Below are 24,716 nucleotides of genomic sequence, written 5' to 3' on the forward strand. Positions count from 1 at the left end.
GAAGTCATCAATAATATATATGGTCAACCAAACATGAATGAATAATTTCTATCAAAAGATGATTTAGTCAACTTCCTGCATATTATATATTCCATGATAAAACATAGATTCTGCCTCTACTTATCGGCACTGCAAGCTCCACTATTACCCTGTTCCACAGTAACGCCAATGATACAAATCAAAAAATGACCATACGTTTAGAGACCAATGAAAATACACCGATTGGGGGTGATATATATAATAATCCCTTCCCTGCATAAATACACATGCCTACCAAACTTAAACCAATTAATTAAAACGACATGATCTACTACAAATTTCATCCAAATTCAGTTAAAAGCGGAAAGAAAACCCAGAAAAATGATAAACAACAGATGAATTATATTAAAGTTTATATCTGCAAACATCCATTTCTGAAGTAATTTCCTAACAAGATGTGCAAATAATGGCACTCATCAGCATCAAGAAGCATTTTTTTAAGAAGATCCCATTTTTAACTCCGATAACAATAAAGGATGAATTTTGGGCTTTACATGGCAATAAATTCTATTTTTCCACAAAACAAATGGCTCAGTCATATGAAAGCACGGATGGATCATTTGAATAGGTCAATTTAGGAATATAATATTCTCAAGCGAGTACGTTTGACTGGCATTTCAATGATTGTGAATCCTGAAAATTCTACGTAATCATTAAAGCAAAGCTGATTCATATAACTTTACAATTAATTTAAACTAAAACTGATGACACTATATAACGGTTTGGTTATAGAAGAACAAGATTTATAGCAAGTTTTCGACAAAATTTCCAAAGTAGTCTTAGAATACGAACGAACAAGAACAAAATTCTACAAATTCAGTTCTCAAAAAAAAAATTCCATATTACTAAAAACTATTGCAGTTTGGATATTACCATTGCTTGCAATGTATCATTTCCAGTTATTTTCTCCCCCTTCCCTGCAATGCTGTTTTTTTCGGCGTTTATTCGATGGCGCATCTTCATTTCCTTCGTGGATTTCTACCAACCTCAGTATATTAGCCGGGAGGTTCTCCTCCAAAATACCTCGAACAGCACAATCGGAATCTGATTCTAAAGAACTTTTTAAAAAGATACATGATTCACGAATTTTTTTGTATTAAAAACATACATGAGTTAGTAATAACACAGTAACAACGTTATCTCTTTTTCCCTTATTCCTTGCTCAAAAAGACTTAAATAAACTAACAGTACCGATCACTAGCAAATTACTTCATTTAAAAACAGATAAATGTCTCATCAATTTTTTCTATTTTTCCTTCCATAATCATGATATTTTCCTTTTTTTCGATTTTCTCTTATTTTCTTCTTATAGTCATTTGAAACTTGATCTCTCATTGTAATATTTATAACCAGTTATAAACAATCTCGAAACAAGTCAAAAAATTCAGTGTGCACTTCACCGAGAAAGAGCTAAAATTCAACTGAAAGAAAAAATCATTGTGTTGAGATCTTGAAAATTATTTCTATTTCCTATAAGCAACCACAAAACAATTTATTAAAAACTTACTATAATGATCAGATTTTTTCAACAACTTTATCTTGTTCATTATATAATCCATCAGCAAGGATTCACTGTATTTGTATGTTTCAATACTTGATATCTCTAAATGTGAGATGAATTATGATTTTTACGCATTTTCTAAAAACGATATATCATACCAATATCGCTGGAAGTCATGGTACCATTCCATAGAAAAAGAAAAAAGACTCGCTAAAACAGCAATTTAAGAAGCGCACGAACCTTTACAATGACAAGCATGCTTCAACGATGACTTTACAGCTTTAACATTCTCAAGCAATTTTATTGATGGAAAATAATCATCCACTAAAATTTCCTTTAGTGATACGTAATTATCCTGCAAAAGCACAAATATTCTAAAGAAAAATATATCAAACAATCTAAACTTAAAGACTGAGTTTAGAAATGACGATGAAAATATTTTTAAATATATCTAACATGTTGGTAGCTTTTGTCAAAAATACAGAAGCTTGATGTTATTTACCTTTTCACTTTTGGCATAATACAGATAAGTGCTTTCAAAAATCTAGTTTTTTATACAAATCATCATGCATTTGTTAAAAAAACTGTTTTTGGTACTGAAACAGTGTTTTGAGAAAAGTATGACCACTGATGCAAAAAATGATCTCTACTTACGTTCATGTATCGTTTTGTTTTAATAAATGATCGCAAATTATTACCTTCGCAAATTTTCGCAAATAAGGTAGCAATAGCAGTACGGGGCTCACTGGTACCAATAAAATTAATGAGCCATTACTAACCACATTATTGCCAAGCAGAACTGACCTCAAACAAAATTTTGTACTGTAAAAAGAAGACGTACATATCGACAAACCGATCATTTCCATTTCTAAAATGTTTTCATTCATTTCCAGTGCCTCAATTTTAAAAGTAACATTGTTGCAGAAATTTCTAGCTTTCACAAACTATACCTGAAACCGTCATCAAACTTCAACAATTCTTCTACTCTTTCATTTCCAATTGCATACAGTGTTGCACTGCCCGTCTTTGGATGTCGAAGTAAGTGAAGCTGTTTCTCGTGAAGTTCACCTTAAATAAACAAGAAAATATATAAAAGCATCAAATTTAAAGATATCTAACTGCGCTAAAATCTCTTAGAGCATCAGAATTGCTGCACAATGTAATCTCCTATGTTAGCATTGCAAATAGTAGCAATCTCAGTTGAAATAAAAGCTTTGATGCCTTGCTCAGTAAGCCAACTACAAAGCAGCATTCCTACCATCAGTAAAATAAAGATTGTGGACAATGAAGAACAGTATACTGCAAACTGCTAGGAATACGCAATAAATTAAAAGCACTTGATATTTCCCAGAATTTTGTGGTATCTGGAAAATTCGACCGGAGATAGTCTAGAAATACATAAAGCAGCGCTCATTCTTCCAAATTTCACATTCCATTGCATTATTTTCCTCCGTATGAAATACAAAACCTTCCGAATCTTACGTGAAGAATATGCAATTACAACGTTCAGAGTAGCAAAGCAACAAACCATATGATAGAATAAATCGCGTCAAATATTGATCATTCTGCTGATAAGAATCACTGTCAGCTCTTCCTTCTTTGCACTTCTTGTTTAATCCTAGTTCTTCGACTGATAACTTCGGAAATGAACTCGTTGGATTCATTTCAATAACTAGAATTTTCCAATTATTAATCTAGCAGAAGTACCATGCTAAGCATGGAGCTATATAATGTTGCATGTTATAGAACCCACATTTTTCTTAAATTAAGAATAAAACTAAAATAAGTTACTTTACTTATAACGAAATAAAAGTGCTAGACAAATAGAAATGAATGAAATTACATATGAAAACGAGTACAGTTGAAATCATTTTTGTGCAAACACTGTTATTCCTCGTCTTTAGAGAATGAAACATTATAATTCCGCACCTTATTTACCGTTTATATTAATCACTAACAAATTCTAATGCTTAGAAAACCCACAACAAATCATTGCTACTCCCTCCCGCACTCATGATGCGGCCTCGGCTAATGTCGCAGGTTGCCTTGAAACTGATGGTCTTCTGGGATGTTTACAGCATATCAACGTAATGATAACGCTAGAAGAAAACAAGTCTAATAATGTTAATCATTTTAACTTTCATAATTTCTAATCAGAGTTGAAATGGTATTAAATCTTATATACGATAAAAATAAATAAGAATGTATTTAACTTGGCTTTGATGGAATTTAAATTCACTTATTGCATACTAACTAACTGGATCATATTAGTAGTTGAAATTTTGATATTCAGGAAATGCTATCCAACTTCTAGCTATTCAGTTACTTTGATTAGGTGTCTGCTAGTTCCGGTAATTTTCCATTCGGACTCTTTTATTGCCTCTTCAATTCCATAGAGATCTTTCCTGTAAGCTTTACATCATAATATTGATCTTTCATTTAATGGTATCTCAAACCACTAAGCTTTACTTTTACGCATCCTATACAAACCACTATATAGTTAAATATGAAAACACAAGAATGATTTCTATTTATACTAATTTTTTTTTTTTTTTTTTATTGGAAAAATAAAAAAGAAAAGGGATCAAATCAAATCAGCGAGAAATTAACAGGAATATTGGTTATTAATGACAGATTGCAATTATATATAATAAAATTTTATATATTGTTATTTTATCATTCATTTTCTTGCCGTAAGCAATTCATAATTTCTCATTTATCAAATCACCTTTAAACAATAATTAGTCGCATAATGGGAGCAAAACTAATCAGACTATAAATTTTTTGTTCATTTTCCATCTCGCAATGGTTAATTATCGATAGAACTCAATTACTGAGACTAAAGATTGAAACCATGAATATGCACCTCAGAAATGCTAGCCGATATCAATCAGTCTTGGAATGTATTATTTCCTCAAAATATTTTCCCTACTCATCCATTTTACACTCTGGAAGTTACACGCATATTCTCCTCTATTTTATCATTAATTCATTTCGGGTTTCAATTTCTTTATTATTTGTTTATTATACATATATAATAAAATATATGCACCTACTTACATATGTGTCCATGTCTGCACCTGTATGCAATATTAAAGTTGGTTGCTATACTGATAAATGATGATTAGTAATTAATGTGTGCTGCTTGGGCGCTGTTATCTACTTCTTGTCAATGCTTGCTATCATCGACATTTTTGTTGCTAGACAGCTTTTATCGTGAAATCTGTTAAAGTGCTTCTTTTTTTTTATTTTTGTATTGCAGTCTTGGAATATTTATCAAGGAACCACGTACATACTTCTTTCTGTCTTCGTTAAATAATTAACTAACAACTGTTCTGTTATTTGAAATATTGTTTTACGAATTTGAATGAGTTAATTGCTATTTTCTAACCCGAATATCTAAAGCTGGATTGCATTGGATGTGCAAAACTTCTACTGCATACATCGTAATCATTATATTAAAACATTAGGAATAAATAATGTTTGTAATAATTACTAGAACTATCATATTTGCTTCCTATTCTCCAATATCTTCTTTGATGAATAATCTTTACTATGATGTTTATCAACATTTCCAAATTTCCAAATTGCGTTTCACAAATTAAGTAGCAAAGATATGCATGCTTTCTTATTACAACAGATTGCTTCATTTATATTCTCTAACTCAACGTTTTCACATCATTATTCACTTTTCTATTTTGTTTGGAAATTATAAATGCATAACTAAACCATACATTACTTAATGAAAATAATTCATGTAGTGTGTTCATTTCATAATTTATAAAACTTGTTCCATCTAAAATATTTACCGAATCATAATAAATATTTTTATTATAGTGTAAATAAATAGATGGTAATGATTCAATTGTTAGGAAAAAGAAATGAATTTTTATTCGGTATGATATAATTGAAAGGATAAGATAAAAACGAGATAAGCAAATGCCAAGAATTCTCGAGCTGGAAGCAACACATACATCTAATACACACAACACTTATCTCACTCCTTCTTCTGTTTTTCCTTTGTTTGAACTTTTCAGTTAGGAAAAAAAGGAGAAAGCTGAAAGTTAAATAGATCATTTCTTATCATCACAACTCGCTAACTGAAAAGCTGCATAAGAAGCATTTGATCCATTACTGGAAGCAATAATTAACCATGCAAATCACACTTTTTCTGCTTTCCTGTATCATTGCTATTCGTACAATCTTTTAACTATCTATTAAATTTTGCATGTTTTTTCCTTCTCCTTTCTTTGATTTTATACTTTCAATTAATCAAACAATAGTTACCGCTTTACATAGTAGTTTGTTCTGTATTTCGAAAACGACGACGTTTTAGTTTCCGATTCTTGTTAGTCTAGAATTTTCATTCTCCCTTAATTTCTTTCGAATAAAATGTTAACTTAATATTTTTCATCATGTCGTGAAGTATGGCATTAGTTTGACGCATAGTAATGTAACATATTTATCACCTTAAGATTGCAAATAAATCACCAGTGATGTTGCGGTTTGTGTTAGCTAATTAAATTGGAAGAGAGGAAATCGTTCACGCTGTGGTTGTCGGTGTCAGTTCCTAAAATGCAAAACTATTTTCTTCTGATGAAATGACAGGTTGAGATATATCTCTAACACACTTTTTTTTTTTTATTTTTCAGTATATATCAATCTTACTAACTGATTTCGGAAGGTTTACCATTAGGAAGTAGTGATTTTGATGAGAATCAAAGACTTTTAATATATATTTCAAGATGTTGTGGAATTTTCGATGCGGCAATTGACAAGAAACCCAAATTTCCTATCATTTATACTTGTCGTTGGTAGGTTACTTATATGCTTTTAATTTTTTTGTTTTTGGATAGCATCTTATTACTAAATGCTATTGGAATAAATGCATGTTTTTGTTGGTCGCTAGTCAAAAGCGAATGTCTGATTATGGTGGTTGAATTATTCCTTAGATTAAGTAAACTGGATTATTTTATTTTCAGTATATTTCTCCATTTTACACAAGGATATCTATTTAAATTAGTTCTGCATAGTACATGAAATAGAATACATCCAAAATTGAGAATTTAATCCTCTTTAATTTAACAACAAAAATCAAAAGTCAATTTTCTTCCAATGTAATAATTAAAATTAAAATATCAAATTATAAGTGAAGAGAAAATTACAGCTTTTATTGATGCAAGCGAACTATCACATTGCTGCACAATTGGTAAGATACATTTTGAACAGTTATTATCGTGTGCTGAAATAAAGCTTAATGAAACGGCTAGTACCTGCATCCTGACAGCATCGATATGCTGCATGGATACATTGCTGGAGCATAATTGCAATTATGGTATAAAAATGGCTGAAAGCGAAGATCAATGTTTATTAAATATTACTGACATTGGCGGAGGAATTCGTAAGGTAATTATCAGTTAGCTGTTGAATATATTGTTAGGAATTGATCAACAAATTTTATATATATGGTAAATTTCAACACTTAATTACAATCCCTATTTTAATTTATACAATATGATAAAATAATTAAAGCATTATGACTATAGGAATGTTGTGAATGTTGTCTCTTGGCCAAGGAATTATCACGAAATGATAAAAGCTGTGTAGCACCGAATGGTTTTGGCGCAGCATGTTTGCGCTCCTTTCATCAATGCTGTTTTGAAAATGCAAAATCAAAACAATATCATCGTTATGAAAGTTTATAATTACTATCTTGATATATTTCTGAAAGGTGTTCAAGTGCTTATATATGGTGAACTATGCAAGTGATGCATACCATACCTTTGAGCAAATATCCTCAGTTATTCAAAAAATGGAATTGCCAAAAATATGGCAAGCTGTATATGAACGAAAAATTTAACTGTAATGAAGCTATAGTTGGAAAATCAGTAATTGCATTTTATTTTCGTGAGCAATGAGACAATATAAATAACATAGAAATAAATTTAATATCACTTGAAAGTTAAATATTTTTAGGTAATTCGGATTTGCTGGATCTTTTGAGTGTTGGTGATCGTTGCATATCTACAAAATGTGAACATCTATGTACAGACCGAGGAGGTGCTACAGTGGAGTGTTCTTGCCATCCCGGGTATGAATTAGGACCGGATGGTTACTCTTGTATTGGTTAGCGAGCTTTTTCATATAACCAAACGTAAAGGTATTTTGCTGCACCTTTCTATTGCACAATTTTGCACATGCTTAATTTTTCAATGACTGCTTGCCTGCATTGCAACTAAACCATCATTTGGCACAGTGTTGTAAAGCTTCTTGCTTTTTATCAAAAAATGTTTAACCCATTGAGGAGTATTTGGTAATAATTTTTGAATAAAGTGGGATGTATCAATTGCGAACAGGTGGTGTAAGAAAATTTCGCTTAGTATCACAACTGCTTGTGCACCGAATAATAAACGATATGAGAAAACCGTCGGTGTGAGATATCGTTGTTATTAGGTGATAGTATTATGAGAGCATACAATCTTATGGAAGCGAAAATGACGTTTGGTCTAATGTTATAAAGGATCAAGCGATCTTAGAAGAAATTGAAATGAAAAAGATGTGTCTTGCTGGTTGAAGTGTGTCATCTTCAGAATACTGCGTAGGTAATATTGCTTTAAAATCTTACACTTTTTTTTTTTTTGATTATCTATTAATTTTGTCTAGTTGTGCGTTCTTGTTATCTTATCGTTGTTAGTAATTCATACATTGCTATTTTTTTTTTTTAACTTTTTCAAAAATTGCAGTTTTTATAAAAATGCACGTCTCGTATTTTGCATGCCTGAACATTGCATTTTGTATGCATTCTAGCAAATTTCAGTATATTTTTAGCCTCTTATTATGCTTGCTTGTTTTACAATAAAAATTCCTTTTTTTTTTCAAAAGCAGTCCGATTCACTATAATATGATCCTTGTTTTTGAATTTGAAAGATAATTTTGGGAATATTATTTGCTAATATGAATGACTGGCAATCAAATAAACAATTGAAGTTAAACTTTTCAGTAATTATATTATCAATAAGATGAATGCCTTCAAAAAAAATGTCACACCGTTGTTGTCCTACCTTCATCACTAATAATTTGAAATCTACGTGAAGTCACTTTTCACTTTGAACCACTTGCTTCCCAAATTTTTGCTTTTTGTTTTAATGTTGTAATTGGCAGCTACTTTAATTTCTTTTTTTGCTACCCAAAAAGCCAGGCTTCTAGACATAAACGAATGCGATGCACGGGATTCGGTGTGCCCATTGCCTAATTCATTATGTCTCAATACACCTGGATCGTTCTCCTGCGTTTGCTTACCAGGCTTCTATTGGAGTGATATTGGCTCCGTTTGTGTAGGTAATTTCTTGCGCAAAATGCAAATGTCGGCTATTTATTTTTTCATTTTTTTTAAGTTAGGAAATATTTAAATACACTTGGAATAAAAACCATCTGAGAGTAGCGTTATTCATAAATTTTTGTCATCAAACCAATGATAATTTCTGATAATAAATGAGTGTTCTCATTATTACATTATTAGTCTAAACACATAACTATTATGAATTTCTTAAATTGACTTATTTAAAAAATTCAGAAAAAGGCTCTGAATTGGAATATAAACCAACGCTTTCATATTCTGATTGATATCTGCATGTGGTTTTTTTTTTGATCTCAGATATTGATGAATGCTTACTACTAGCGGATGATTGTTTGGAAAGTCAACGTTGCTTGAATACTCCTGGCTCATTTAAATGCATACGAACATTGTCCTGTGGTACTGGATATGCTCTGGATAGCGATACTGAACAGTGCATTGGTTTACTTTAATTTAACCTGTTTTTTTTTTGTGTGTTTTATATTCATTTTATTAACACTTCAAGAATTTTAATACTATTTGTGACAATTTCAGTATTGCTCAATAATTAATGGAATTAATAATTAACATGGTTGCAAATATAGTTTAATTGATTCTGCCAAATTTATTTCATCATCGCAACAGTGTATTTCTCTAATCTTAAGTTATAACAAATGATAAATGATATATCGTTTTAAAGAATTTTTTGCAACCAATACTTCTTTATTCGAGAATGAGTCTTCATTTTACTATTCTACGTATGAAATGAACTGTTCCGTGAGCTATCAGCTCAGTGAGTTTTAACAAAAAAAAAAAAAAAAAAGCGTATAACTATCGACAGATGTGGATGAATGCAATCTTGGTTCTCATGACTGCGGACCATTGTATCAATGTCGTAATACTCAGGGCAGCTATCGTTGTGATCCGAAGAAGTGTGCTGAAGGTGAATTGATGAATCCACGAACTGGTGAATGCACAAATATGGACTGTCCTATAGGTTATAAACCAATTCGTGGACGTTGTGAAGGTTCCTTTCTCAATTTGTATGCAGATATTTTATTTGTTTACTTTACAAAAAAAAAGATTGAAACTATCTAATATTTCATTCAAATGTTTAACGGAAGTGAAGATTGAAGAGAATGTTTAAGATAATGTCTAAATTTATAGATGTCAACGAATGCGAAATAATAGGGCGATGTGCGCAATTTGAAGAATGCATAAACACTCCTGGTTCATTCCGCTGTCAAGAACGAGGAAACTTATGTACAAACGGTTATCGTATGGATCGAGATACTGGATTCTGTGTCGGTAAATATTGTTGAATGTAAGAAAAAGCATTGTTTTCAAAACAGAGTAGTAAGGTGTTGCTAGCGAAATGTTCCGCAAGGTATGTAATGCTTAAGAATAGAGCTTTTATTTGATTCTAGTGACAATAACATATGTCATGTAGAAGTGCGCTTTGAAATGAAAAAAATTATATGATTTAGTTATGAAAAGTAAAAAATCTATTTCTTATGATAATGTCCACATTTCAGATATTAACGAATGCGCCGATGGGACTCATTTTTGTGGTGACAAACAATGCATTAACTTATTGGGTAGCTATAAATGTCGTTGTTCAGCGGGTTTTGAATTCAATGATACGGTAAGTTAGGAGTACTAAATTAAATTGAAACTGGAAAAAAAAGTTCTTACAGTTATATCACCTTATTTTCCTTGCACTGTTGTTTCATAATGTTTTAAATAATTAGCTGGTTAAAGTTTTTCCATATATTTCAATATTTAATGAAACGTTTTAGCTGTGAAACGAGTATGTCACTATGCTTCAGACAAAACGTTGCGAAGACGTAGATGAATGTAAGAAGTTTGCGGGACACGTCTGTTCGTTGCATGCAACTTGCGAGAATACGTATGGATCATTCAAATGTCACTGTAAAGATGGCTTCAAGATTGCCAAAGACGCGCGAAACTGTGATGGTTAGTATAATAAAGAATACTAATATTTAGAAACATATGAAAATGGAAAAATGGAAATATTAAGAGAGTGAGATGCAGAGAAAGGAGTTGGGTTCAATTTGGAAGACTTGACCCTGTAACAAACTATTCCTTTTTCAGTTCTTATATCATTTCGTGAAAGATTGATATATTATAATGATGAACTTTCATTTCTTAGGTACAAATGGCTTATGTTGTGCTCAGTTTTAAAAATACGGCAAACTCTAAACTTTCATTTTGCAGATATTGATGAATGTAGTCTTGGTAAAGCAAACTGTGCGCAAAAGTGTATCAATATACCTGGCAGTTACCAGTGCATTTGTGAGCGCGGTTATCGTCTCGGTGCTGATGGTGTTACCTGTGAAGATATTGATGAGTGTACTCTTTGGGCTGGTTCAGGTATACATTTGTATTCAACTAGTGTTATAAATAACACTTGCTTGACTAAATTTGGCTCTCATGTTGAAGGTGATGACCTTTGTATGGGCAGATGCATTAACACTCCAGGTTCCTACAAATGTCAGTGTCCTGTTGGTTATGAAATACAAGAAGATGGCCGAACATGTAAAGGTAGCAGCTATTTTCATAACTGAATTTTGGAGTAAAAATTTGACAATCTTCAAAGATTTTTATGCAGTATTTTTGAAACCATTGTTAAATTTGAATAGTGGAATGAAATCGATTAATTGTGATGTCCTGTAAATAATTTGACTTCCAGATGTTGATGAATGTGCCAAAGGTGAGTGTCAAGGGAACGATCAGATTTGTGTAAATACATTGGGAAGCTTTAAATGCCATGTAATACGTTGTCCACTGAATTACATGCACGACAAAAATTATAAAAAGTATAGCATTTGTCAAATCTTCACAATAAATCTCTGGCATGATTTTTAGTCTTTATCTTCTGTTTGATTCTTCTTCTGCTTATCAAACAATTTCAAAAATAAGAATTTGACGCTGAAATTACCACTAACTTATGGATGAAAGAACTAATTAATTGCATGTTATCAATATTCGATTCACACTTTGCAATTTAGTCGCTGTAACCGATTGAGCCATTTATGCGATTCATTAACTGAAGAAGCGTGTAAAAATCATGCGATACGCATAAGTTGGGAGTTTACATCCATACCAAAACAAGAACCAATTTCATCGAGACGAACTTCCATCACACTATTTACTGTTCGTGGCCCAACGTCACCTTCAAGCAATGTTCAGTTCGAATTGAAGTTGAAAAGCGCCATACCAGGTTTTTTTTTTTTTTTTTTTTTCAATTTATATTGCTGCATATTTAATTATACATTGACTTATTTGATAATCACAAAGTAATTTTAGAGTAGATATTCTGCTAGTGATTGTTTTGCTTCACTTTTGTTGACTAACTTCACATGATACTCTCATGCTTCTTGCTATTTTATTCTGTTCTTGTTTAACAGTGCACTAAACTGCTATTACCATAATAAAATATTTAAAACAGATGAAGATTGAATATTTATAAAATCGGAATACACTTACGTTTTCATAATTCATGAGATTTTTCTATTCTAAAAGGACTGGATGCATGCTTTTTCAGAAAAATTCTATGTATTACCGGCAGTACGAAGTAATTTTCTATTGCAAAAAAGTGAGGAAAAAAATGGAGCAATAATTGCTCTGAGAGATTCGCTGGATGGACCGCAGGAGGTCATTTTAGAGCTTATTTTAAGACTTAGTATTAATGGTGTATTTCAGAGTAAATTTATTGCTAATTTAGTAATCAATGTTGCTCCTTATCGTAGACAACGGACAACCCCTTTTTCTGATAGTTTAACTAAATAAAATTTTCAGAATTAAGACAGTTTCATCTTAGTTCAACGAGTAACTGACTTTACTTAAAAAAACAATCGATTTAGATATGGATAAATTTGCCAACATTTTGTCGTAACTTTTTACTTGATTTTGAAATACCCGGATATATCATGGATCAATAATGTGAAAATTTAGCACGTTTAAAATTTTTCATGTTTAAATAACGTGAAAACTTAATTTATTTGTGATCAGTTAGTGAAAACTTAATTTTTATTTGTGACTTTCTTCTACACACTAAATCAAAATCAAGCATATTGTGATATTTCTTTGTGTTAACTTATGATCTCTTCCAAATAGTTTGTTAATGATTGGATCTTAAGCAATTCCCTGGCGAGTTTATCTTTAATTTTCAAAAATTGGTAGTTTTGAGGAAAGGATTATTTGACTATGGTGACGTGTGGATCACCTATTTTCACTTCTATTTCAAGCAAATCAGGAAATAATATGTTCGTATCATTTTATATAAGACTGAATATATAGATGAAATTCGTCTGTAACTCTTTTTTAATTTCATTTTGCTTCTTCCTGTTATTTCATTTAATTTGCTGAATTAATCAAACACACCAATAGTATGTCTTTCATGAGATTTTTTTAATAGTATGACGTTATTTATTTCGTTTTATTTTTTCAGTAATATTAGTTTTATCAGTGACGTTACAAAATCTTAACGATTTGTAGCGCATATCAGTACGTTATTCCTTATCATGTGGGCATTCTTTGACGATCTTTATTCTCTAATTCTTCCTGCTTGTCTATTGTTTCTTGCTTACTAACAAAAAAAAAAAAAACCTATGGAATAGAAACAATTTTTACACTTATTAAGGTAAAGGTAGCTTTTGCTCTCTTGTAATTAATGTATTTGTTTAATTGCACTAGAAAAATTAAATGTAAAATATTTCATTATTTTTTAAATACGGTCGACTTTCTTTTGTTTTGTTTATTTGCAAAAGAATTCCTGAAAATTTTTCAAGAATACTATCACTGCAATATCCTATAGATTCCAGATATGACCAGAATTGACAATTAGTGATGGTTTTGTTGAATTGTGCATTGGATTAAGTTTTCCTGTTTATATTCATATGCATCTGAAATAAAGGATAAGCTGAGTGGGGAGTGTCCCATTTGATATTATATATCGTAGTGATATTTTTAAAATGTCTAGCTATAATTGTCTTTCTAAGTTAATAACTTTGGCGTGCCTTCTTACTGATGGTATTTAGAAGATGTTTCTATGTTTATATATCTTTATAAGGTTAAAAAAAATTTTTCAATATTGTTTTGTAAGTGTTTGATACAAATTAAATGTTAAATGTTGTATTGGATGTCAGCTTTGATAAATTAATGGAATACATGTGCGTTTGTCTTTTCTAACAAAAAAATCGTAACAGTATAGCCGACGTTGTTAACTAACAAATTATTTAACATTAGTGCTATGGAAGATGAAAGTGGTAAAAAGTTAAAAATCAGAAGAGTTACTAATAGTCTGTAATGCTTTGCTAATATACCTTAACTAATATAATTATTGCTATATATTCTGATTATTGGCAACAAGGAGACGCATTTCAAAATCATTTTATAACTCAGTATGCAATATCATACAAATGCTACCAATTTCAGTATCCAGATCGAGTGAACTAGGTGGATATCTACTACTTACTTCTATTCAATGATTCATCACCATTTTGACATTCAATAATACTTATAGCCCAAAACTATTCTTTATGGCTCGGTTGATTGAAAAACTATGCATTAAACTTAACGAAGACGGTGAATTGAAACGGATTGCAGTTTGGTGGACGATGGTTATTCCTGCCTAAAACGATGCTATCCAAATGATCCAGCTTGTATCAGTAATCATACTCAAGAGATATTATATCAGTTCAGAAGTTTACCATCCACCAAACACGTAAAACATCCAATCGAAGTTAGTCACCAGCTATAATTTGTAATAAAGTTTCAAAAACAATAAAATGACAGATGAAATTATGTAGCAAGAATTAAGCTTTACAAAAATAAATTTGTATTTCGTTGACAGAAAGTACTATTATCATAGATTTCTCATGTACGAGCGCAAATGGATACGCCGTTTTCAGTGGAATATAAAATCGATAAGGCGAATCGAGACAGATTTGTGGTACAACAGGATCAAAATATAGGTAAAACATTTTAAAAGTGAAGTACGACAAATTGTTTACTTTACAAAAGAAAAAACATAAATTTTCTGACAAAAATTCTAACAAAAAAAAAATATACTTCACATCCTCTTTCAGCACCAAAATCTGTTTTAGGAAATCATGGGCTTTAAGTAAAAAAAATAGGAAAGAATGTTAGCTTTAATAAAAGAAGTTATCTTTTTTTCTTCCTTTTTTGCAGGCATTGTAAAAATGATAGCACCTATTGAGGGACCAAAAACGGTTGTTGTAATGCTACATCTCAATATTTATTCACGGTCTCATGTACTTTTAACACATAACATTGCCATCATAACTGTATATGTTTCATCGTATACTTTCTGACTATTGAGTGACTTCATGTGTCATCCTTTGCATTTCTTTAAATTTCATTTATACTTTTTTCAAATCAATACAATAATTTCTACCATAACTTGAAAGGAAATAGAATAAACAATGTATAATATTTATGTTCCTCGTTTTCCACCTTCCAATGTAGTGAATTTTTATTAAAACAGCACCAAAAAATCATATTGCGCTCGTTTTATCCACTCAAATTTATTTTTTACACACTGCGTGTATCTAAATTTTGTAACCTATCACTGTCACAAATCAAAATTATCTGCTTTATGTTATCACGAGTTTTACGTGTTCCATGAAGGAAAATTAAGTTTGATAATACAGTACACATTTCACAGATTTACATAGATCAGTCTTGTTGTTATAATTAAAATGTATATATTGTAGAATACAATTTAAGTCGTTAAGCAAAAGTTCGAGGAAGGAATTATAAACAGAATCATTTTATATTAGATACCAAGTAACCTATGAACCTAAAGATTTTACAACCATGCGATCAGGATAGATTGCTCAGTTGTGTATATTATTGCTCTAAACTGTTTCAGAATCCTTTTTTGCACAGATATTACAAATTTAATAACCCACCAGAAGAGAATTAGCACCAATAGTTGAGTTTTGCCAGCTTCCACATCTCATTCATTCTTGAGAGGACAAAAAAAAAAAAAAAAGGGGGGGGGGGGGGGAGGCGAGAGGAGAGAGAAGGGGTGAAGCAAAGAAGAGTGATTTATCTTCCACAGTTGGTCGTAAAATTAAGACTAATATTTCTTAGTCACACATGTATGTATATCATAAATCTGAAGCAATGTGTACGAAAAGTTGTGCAATATTAGTTGAGGTAAACAGTGTAGCATAGCATACCGTAATAAGATTATAACGACATAACCAATATGTTACATCATGAAGGATATTATTTTCGACGGTATCAAATAAATTGAATAAAAGGACAACACAATTAAAATAGATCATAAAATTCCACACGGTATTCAACTTCCATTAGTATTAATAGCAAGCTGTATGCGTCCTCTTCCATTTACGCACATCAAGAGATATTTTTTAGAAAAATTCATTTGAAAAGGAAAAAATCTCGTATAGGAGTGGCAGAATCTGAGGGTAACGACTTTATACCAAGCAGTTTTTTGATTTTAGGGTGTCTGAATGCAAAATGCTGTATGCATCCAGTCAAAGAAACAGACAACCAAAACAATGGAATACACTGAAACAAACTAATTTTAGAACTTTAACGCATGATTTTAAAAATTCAACACTTCCTTCCATAAGCAGAATAAAAGGAACTTACCACAGGCATATACGACATGAAATATATACCAACAATCATGAATAACGAGTAACAAACATTGATAACCAACATCAGTTTAACCGAACTATAAGTATATATACGCTGTTGCGCCTGAAATAATATATAATAAATACAGCGTGACATATCAACTTAACAACATTAAATAGAAACATAGTAACTAATTAGCATTATACATACCATTTTATTAACAGGAAGGTAATATAATAACTAATTAGCATTATACATACCATTTTATTATACATACCATTTTATTAACAGGAAGGTAAACAATCAGCAATTAACAGTACTATTACTACTTACTGATAATCTTTTGCAGAGTTATCTATACTTTCAATTTCCAAGAGTTGTCATATGAGTATAAGAAACACTCTTCAAGTTGCAAGAAAATCATTTTTAAGTGAAAACTTACAAAATGATTAATAATTCCTAAAATACCAACTGACACCGGTAGAATATAATAAGGATCAGGCTGCAACAGATCCGGAAACCAAAAAATGCCTTGAAAAGGATAACCAGTTTCCGCTGAAACAATCAATTCACCAAAAATCTCGCACTGCTCAAGAGAGATGCATGGAAATTAGTTCACAAAAATTCAATTAACTGAAGGAAAATGTTCGTAAAAACTATTCGTACAGAAACTATGAATAAGAAAAAAACCTGTGTTTACAATCTAAAAAGAATGGACGACGAACTCGAAGAAAATTAACTAGTACTAACAACTTATGACATTTCGTATCGCAAATGAAGAAAACGTCCATATTGACAACGCACAAAATCTCAAATATTGAATACGGGGAAGCTGTAAGCGACGCTTATAGCAAAAATCCAATATAATTTCTTTAGACTGAAAAAATAAAGCAGGAAAAATTGAAAACTCTTCAGAAACACCGAATTCCAGAGAACATTTTCATAAATTATGATTTTTAAAAATAACCACCCACCACTTTATTGGTCGTCTGCAATATGGATTTGTCAGTCGTGTCAAGCTGTAAGAAACGACCATTTTTACTTGAAATGATATTCAAATTATAATGCTTGCTAAACTTCTGAAAAAGTATTTAATACAGCACTTTAAAATTATAATCACAAAGCAACTTTCTTACTGCGACTATCACGCTCAATTTTTCACATACTCAAATTGATCTTCATAATTGTTTGCTTACTCAATCACAAAAAAGGTTCACGACTACTATAACAAAACAATTCTTGATCCGAAAAATCCGCCAACTTTAATGAGCTCATAATTCAAAGTGTTGACAATACGATATCTTTCAGCAGACAGTCGTTCTGCATACACATGCAGTGGCAAACTAGCAATGCGAAATAGCACTCCGGAAAGCATAAATGTGCCCGCCCATGGTATTTCCAGTGAATGTATGCCTAAAAAAGTTTTTAACTTTTGGATATTTTCCATTTATGAGCAATATTAAATAAAAATTAACATTGAAGATATCTTACACATGAAATACTTTATCGTGTCATTTATTTCCAAAGATTTACATTGGTGTGACAGTGAGCCACGAACAGCAAAAACCAGAAAATAATGAAGGAAACTTTAGAGAATTAAGCAACCAAGAACTCCCAGAACGTTCTCCAATTTTTGAGGAATCGAAGATGAAAGTTATACGAATAATTTAGCTTTATTCTAAATTGAGGTAGACTAATTCATTTCTATCTACATCTGTTTTTGTCTTCACTAAGAAAATCCGTATCAACAATTAAAGAAAACAACCTTCAATAACATACTGCAAAACTTTTGTCAAGTAACAGGACTCAGCATACAATAATGGGGTGAGTGGGCTAAAACCATGAAGCCTTCTTGACAATACTCTTCTACACGTTATATAATTTTTCGGGTGCCGATGCACCATGAATTTCATCAGTAGTGGGCATAACACTAAAATAATTAGTTATTATAATTTAAAACGATAATTAACTAGCTTTTTTTGGATATCTCACATAGTGTTTCTTTCTGAAGTCTTATATTCACCTATGATATCAATATACAGTATGTCACTTTAAGTTTCTTTACTTTACCTTATTATAAATTATTTTAGCTTACTTTGAATTACTTAAGTCGCTGAATTAGAATAAAGAGCTTTCACCTTCTATTTCACAAAAGCAGATATGATCAGTAGAACGAAAACCTGGAAGTAATCATTTTCTCGAGAAATATACTGACACTTGTCTGAGCAAAACTATAAGCTGTAAAATCATAAGCAAAAATAAAAAAGGCACTACTGCAGAAGCTAACTCATTTGCTGTGATTACTGTCCCAACAAAAATGAACCCACCACCTTACTTCAACCTCAGTGTAGAACTTCTCATAACGAACATCCAACACAAGAAAATTTCCGCGCTTGGTATTTTACGGTTGGTTGGCCAGCGTTCAAATCTCAAGAACGGTGTGGTCTTTTGTTGGCTAACATTGTTGGTGATATCATTTATCATTGGATTTTTTCTTATTTATAGTAATGCTTTATGATGCATTTCATTTTTTTTTCCTCTCCTTTAACTGTTTTCTAGCACGTAAGGTTAGAAATCCACATCTGCTTGAGGATTCTATAACATAATTATCTCATTCAATCGGTATACATTAGTGTATATGTCTTTTCAGCCCTCTCTATTGTATATCACAAATGGCGGAGGAAATTGCAACGGCTGTTGGTAATATATTTATTGATGAATCAGATCACAAAAGTCAAAGTGCAAGGTGTTTTTTTTTCTCCTCTCCCTTTCTTTTGTTTGAAACGAGTACTTTATATCTGAAAGTACGGGTCATTTACACTCATGACTTTACTTCGTTTTAAATAAAATGAAATATTTTGCATCTAAATTATATTTTAGATTAAAAGCATTACTGCAGTCAATATTGAGTTCTGGCAATAACGAGAGAGACATCAGTAGTAATGTTAGCCGTATAGCGGAAGCTGGTAAGTTTTATCTGCATTATCTTTTTTTTTTTTCAATAAATATAAAAGAAACGTGATTTTACAGTTGACTTGATGAGCTTTAAGGAGTAGCAGTGATTGTGATTAGAGTGATTTGTAATATTTGATTAGTTGTGGAAGAGACTTTCCATACATAAGCCATAAAAATTTCATGCTTGATATGTTGATCCAGATAGCGATCCAGCAAATCTTTTGTTATTTCATGTAAGTATGAAAACTGGATAATTTCTATTTCAATGTAAAAATTTTGGATAACGAACTGATTCTCGTCATCATCAGTTGATTTTCTTACTATCCCACAAGGCACATATGTTATTTATAGTTGTCAATAAAGAGACTATCTCAATGGTAGTATCTAGACAATTCGTTACTGACATAGTAGCGGCGCTGGATGATTTGAAGCCATGTCTTGTCAAAGAAGTCGCTAAAGCTTTGCTGAATATTGTGCAATCACGCCTAATTTCTTACGAGGAACAAGTAATGACTCTATACATTTATAGTACATTATTTTTCGCTTCATGTGTGACATTTCTAAGCTTATATTTTTGCATGTATTTGAACTGTAATTTCACGTGCGCTGCCGGATCTTCTGATTATTACCATACATGATTCATTAGGTAGACTACTAATATTGAAGAAAAAGTCATGCTAGTGTTTCAGGTAACGCAGTTACGTTTTCGACTTGCAGACTTGTACGAAGGCGATGGTGATAGTGGCGAAGCAGCGAAAATACTTATGGCTATACCTCTGGAGACAGGACAAAGGTAGAAGTTTGTGGTAGTAATATACATGCTGTGAAATGTTTCTATAAATACTAGTAGAAAATTTAAGTAGAAATCGTTTTCTGAGCAGTATGCTTAAGTTTATGAAATAACAATAGAATAGCGAAAGGTTGATTTTCATACTCCAATTTTATGTTCAATATTCCAATTAGCTTCTCGTGATTCGGGGCATAATTAGGCAGTCTTTATTTCCTGCTTTTTCTATAAATTTCTAATCAAATAGAATATCATATTTTTACTGTTTATAATATTGCATATACAATTTGTCATTTCTAACTTTTTAATTTCAAAAGGTAGATTTTAGGACGTACCCTCCAGAATTGAAAATGCGTACATACTTAAGGATAGCGCAGTTAGCTTTGGACTATAAAAATTCAGAGGAAGCAGAAAGTTTTGTTAATCGTGCCTCGATGTTGTTCAACGATGTTTCAAAAGATGACGAGTTAATTGTGATATTCAAAGTAAGAGAGATATGAAATGAAAATGCTTTCTTTGAAAATAAAGCAAAAAAAAAAAAAGGCAGCAATCCATATAGAGTAGAATAGAATTATTCTTTAAAGTAGAAGCTGGGTAAAAATCTATCAAGAAATAAATCAGACCGAAATGCATATATTTCATAAATTCTTCAAATTATATGTTGAATGCTCGTGCTTAAAATTAACAAAATAAACAGATGAAACAGTTTTTTAGTCTTTGTACGCGAAAGTGTTGGATCATCGAAATAAATTTATTGAAGCTGCACAGCGATACTATGATCTTTCGTTATTCCAAAATATGTTGACTACCTCCGAGAAATTGCAAGCACTTACGAATGCCATTTCTTGCACAGTTTTGGCTTCACCAGGTATTGTGTAGCAATGTTTCGTTTTGTATTAACTTAAAATTATAGGTTTCAATGTCATTAATGGTAATTATAAGCTAAATAATCACTGGACTAATTCATAAGCTCGTAACTAGCCGGAACATATTCAGAATTGGTCCTCTTAAAATTGCAGGAATCTTTCAACTAAGGAAATGAAAGTAAACGAATTAGATATTTTATTAGATGTTGAGAGGCGATCCTGAAGGATATGCCAGATATGCGTCATACAGAGAATCTGTGATTTAGATCAATCTTTTGTCAGCAGTCAGACATTTACACTTCGCTGCTGCGTTATGATCCATATAATTCTGCAGGTGCGCAACGATCTCGTATGTTAACAACACTGCATAAAGATGAACGCTGTTCTAGCTTAGCAGCATATGGTATATTGCAAAAAATGTATTTTGAAAGGCTCATTCGAAATGATGAAGTAACTTTTTAGTGACACTTTTTGAGTTTTATTTTTTTTCTTCTCTCTCTCTTTTATCTTCTTTTTTAAAGCTTTCGTTTTCGTATTTTGTGAAACTTGCAGTAAGGAATATATAAAGTTGTCGAGTTTTGTTTGTAAATTAAACTTTATACATCTAGCAACTTTTTCACTTGGTGTATTATTGTTTTGAGGTGATGGAATTTGAAAAATCGTTATCTTTGCACCAGCGAGTTACTCATGATGGTTGGAGTCTTCTGCAACGAGCCGTCATTGAGCACAATTTTACTGCAGTTAGCAAAATTTTCGCCAATATCACATTTGAACAGCTTGCTAAACTTCTCGACATTGATCGTAGACAGGTCCTTTAAATTTTATATTTCACAATTTATATACATATCTGTGCTTTATTTCTTACAAACGTTAATAAAAAAAGTGGAACAGGGAAATTGAAGTATATTTTTTACTTTTGTGCTTACTTTCTACAGACTCATTAAATATTTAGAAACTTGCTTCATTGTCTTTGCTTTGTTTAGGGTTTCAGCTATACTTGCCTTATTTCGTTCCTTGTTGTCAAGTGTTGCAAGATGCTTAGTTGTTTTTTTTTTTTTTTTTTTTCAAATTCAAATGACTAAAAGATTTTATACTTTTGTGTATATTTTTGTAAAATATATTCATCCATTGAAGGCAGAGAAAATGGCATGGCAAATTATCGCTGATGGACGTGTTGGAGGCATCATCGACCAAGTCGACGGAATTGTACATTTTACTCGTTGGTGTATTTCTGATTTCATTTTACTGTTCTTATTTGGCTATATGCTGATATTTGATTTGCCCTTTTCCTTATATCTGTTAGCTTTTTTGTAACGCACTGTCACTTCCGTTTTGAATGTTGTGGAATTTTACAAATTGAATTGATGGAATCAACGTTCTGGATACAGTTGATCTATGATTTGTTAATCTAGATTATTGCAGATGCCGTGGATGAAGATGCGATAGCGACAAAGGATGCTTTAGCAGAATGGGATCAACATATTGCTGAGTTGTGTCAAAATGTGAACATTGTCACTGATATGATCATTCAAAAGCACACACTATGGGTAGATTCGCGTAAACCTGAGGCTTAAAATTATTTTGACACCGAGATGTGAATTTGCCATAGCATGAATGAATGGAAAAGATCCCGGTGTCGTGCATATATGGTTCTAGCGGGTGACAGTATTAGTTATAATCTGATTACTGATTTGTGCTGTATTAACACATTAATATGATTAATGAATTAATTTTTGTGATTTTTGGTATTTTCCTTACAATTATTTTAATTTGCAGAGTTCATATGTATTTTATTTCTTTTCCATGTTTCTATTTGAAAGTAATTTAATATTATTTTTATGCCTCCTATTTATTTAGTATTTCTTATTTTTACATCTTCTATATGTTTTTGTATATAGGAGAGTCAATTACAAATATGGATTACAAAAAATTACAAAATCAATTACAAAAATCAATTACAAAAAATTTATTATATAGGAGAGTCAATTACAAATATGGTATAATGGCGATTCTGATTGTGTAGTAATGATAAGTTTCATTTTTCAGATTTTGTAAATTCATCTGTTTTATTTTTATTGTGATTACTTATAAGGTGTTCAGGTCTAATTAAAGAGGAAGTTGACACAGCTATACATTGTTCGTTTGTTATTACATTGCAGTGAGAGTTTTGATAGAAAGATGAAATACATGAACCGTAATAAATGTCCGGAAGAGTCCGATAGGAAATATTTTTTAAAGCTTTTTTGTATTCGATTAATAGTGAGACCGCGCTATTGGATTTTGCTTATATCTCTGTAATATATGAAATATATTATCCTTTAATTAGAATTTTCAAAATTTCTTGTTGCAAGAATTTTCTTCTTTCACACTACTTTAGCTGTCGAACATCCATTGCGGGAAGTTTTGGAAATTGGGATGGTCTACCCTATCCACTACAGCGACGTTATCGATGATATTATTAATGCCTTTTCTGGTTACTTGCAACGGTTACTAAATGCTGCTGTTGCGTCCTGCTCTGGTTGCCTCTTAGTTTGAGAAAAAAACTAGAAGTTGGCACCAGCTGGTACAAATTACGAATTACCACCAACGGCAATATCAATGCCCACATAAACACAACATATATATAAATTTTTGAGCTTATTTATAAATACAAATTTTCGGTTTTCTTGGTCTTAGGAGTTCAAAGAAAAAAGGAAAGTGCAAAATGATATGTTATCAACCAAAGGAGGAAAGGCAAAAACCCCGTCTAAATGCTAAATGCTTTATCCTTCCTTTTACTCATTGCGTATCCTCTCCCTTCTCCATTCATATATATATATATATATATATATATATATGCATTATTCCCATGTTGTGGCACCTGTTCAGTCGCAAGGTTCTTATTTATATTTGTAAATTCATTCTGGTATTTGGTCGTTCATAATTTCTGTTTTGGTTGTTTGTATATGGTGGAATGATTGAAATAAACATGTTTAACCATTTTGTATGATAGCAATCTTTTAGTGCAAAATGATTTTTGATCTGAATTTTTATCAGGAATATTTTAATTTAGAAATTTATGAATTTTTTCATCCTGCTCAGCGGATACATTGATAAGAATATGAAAGTAAGAAATATGTTATATGAAAATGATATCCGATGATGATAGACTAATATGCTTTATCAATTTATTGTCTTGGTTAACTTTAAGTTGTAATGAAATATGTGAAGCAATGAATGTAACTATAATAACAAGAGGAAATACGTAATGTACATAAAGAATAAACTACATGTATTGATATATCAAGCGGAACAATTGTATCCTTAATTATTTATACTTCAGCATACAATACTTACTAATACTATTAGCAACTGGTAAGAATGGTAACTGCAGTAAGGTTAATAATAACAACTAACGACAGTAGTGATAATAGAGGCGACACATGTTACTAACGTGTAATTTCTCAGTAATCGACCATATTTACCTAACATTAGCCATCTTTTTGGAGGTTTGCATGTGCAGTAAAGACAATGTGCAATTTGCAATAGAACAAAGCAGTTTAGCTTTTAATATAATTTGCCATTAAGAAGTATACG

At 31.3% G+C, this 24,716-nt stretch overlaps 4 protein-coding genes across 8 annotated transcripts; 2 read left to right on the forward strand and 2 right to left on the reverse strand.

Moving 5' to 3' along the window:
* Positions 1-928: 928 nt before the first annotated feature.
* Bm10918 (Uncharacterized protein) lies at positions 929-3,204 on the reverse strand (the record flags this gene model as incomplete). 2 transcript variants are annotated; one of them, XM_043073424.1, is made up of 6 exons in its annotated part: positions 929-1,089; positions 1,547-1,642; positions 1,781-1,895; positions 2,239-2,344; positions 2,491-2,608; positions 3,069-3,204. In XM_043073424.1, the coding sequence occupies 6 exons, from the start codon at positions 3,202-3,204 to the stop codon at positions 929-931; spliced, it is 732 nt and encodes a 243-aa protein (XP_042929358.1). The 2 variants fall into 2 exon arrangements, with proteins under 2 accessions (XP_042929358.1, XP_042929359.1); XM_043073425.1 differs by lacking the exon at positions 3,069-3,204 and having other exon boundaries at positions 2,239-2,408; positions 2,491-2,503.
* A 3,098-nt stretch (positions 3,205-6,302) lies between these two features.
* Positions 6,303-15,232, forward strand: Bma-fbl-1 (Uncharacterized protein; the record flags this gene model as incomplete). The annotated part of the gene is made up of 19 exons (XM_043073426.1): positions 6,303-6,354; positions 6,708-6,946; positions 7,087-7,237; positions 7,517-7,666; positions 8,747-8,878; positions 9,195-9,335; positions 9,715-9,900; positions 10,041-10,181; positions 10,409-10,518; positions 10,703-10,850; positions 11,112-11,267; positions 11,337-11,438; positions 11,587-11,713; positions 11,906-12,117; positions 12,442-12,600; positions 13,087-13,162; positions 14,505-14,640; positions 14,770-14,872; positions 15,090-15,232. 19 exons carry the CDS (start codon positions 6,303-6,305, stop codon positions 15,230-15,232), a joined length of 2,664 nt encoding a protein of 887 aa, XP_042929360.1.
* Positions 15,233-16,310: 1,078 nt separating this feature from the next.
* Positions 16,311-18,436, reverse strand: Bma-cox-18 (Uncharacterized protein; the record flags this gene model as incomplete). The annotated part of the gene is made up of 7 exons (XM_043073427.1): positions 16,311-16,460; positions 16,545-16,655; positions 16,975-17,087; positions 17,283-17,409; positions 17,507-17,611; positions 17,794-17,945; positions 18,298-18,436. The coding sequence occupies 7 exons, from the start codon at positions 18,434-18,436 to the stop codon at positions 16,311-16,313; spliced, it is 897 nt and encodes a 298-aa protein (XP_042929361.1).
* A 413-nt stretch (positions 18,437-18,849) lies between these two features.
* On the forward strand, positions 18,850-22,714 carry Bma-csn-4 (Uncharacterized protein; the record flags this gene model as incomplete). 4 transcript variants are annotated; one of them, XM_043073428.1, is made up of 11 exons in its annotated part: positions 18,850-18,995; positions 19,183-19,278; positions 19,413-19,498; positions 19,839-19,993; positions 20,177-20,280; positions 20,603-20,759; positions 20,989-21,142; positions 21,475-21,590; positions 21,782-21,949; positions 22,275-22,359; positions 22,563-22,714. In XM_043073428.1, the coding sequence occupies 11 exons, from the start codon at positions 18,850-18,852 to the stop codon at positions 22,712-22,714; spliced, it is 1,419 nt and encodes a 472-aa protein (XP_042929362.1). The 4 variants fall into 4 exon arrangements, with proteins under 4 accessions (XP_042929362.1, XP_001899623.1, XP_042929363.1 ...); XM_001899588.1 differs by lacking the exon at positions 18,850-18,995 and having other exon boundaries at positions 19,205-19,278; XM_043073429.1 differs by lacking the exons at positions 18,850-18,995; positions 19,183-19,278; positions 19,413-19,498 and having other exon boundaries at positions 19,862-19,993.
* Positions 22,715-24,716: the final 2,002 nt, after the last annotated feature.

The sequence above is a fragment of the Brugia malayi genome (assembly GCF_000002995.4).
Source record: "Brugia malayi strain FR3 genome assembly, contig: Bm_v4_ChrX_scaffold_001, whole genome shotgun sequence".
NCBI lineage: Eukaryota > Metazoa > Nematoda > Chromadorea > Rhabditida > Onchocercidae > Brugia > Brugia malayi.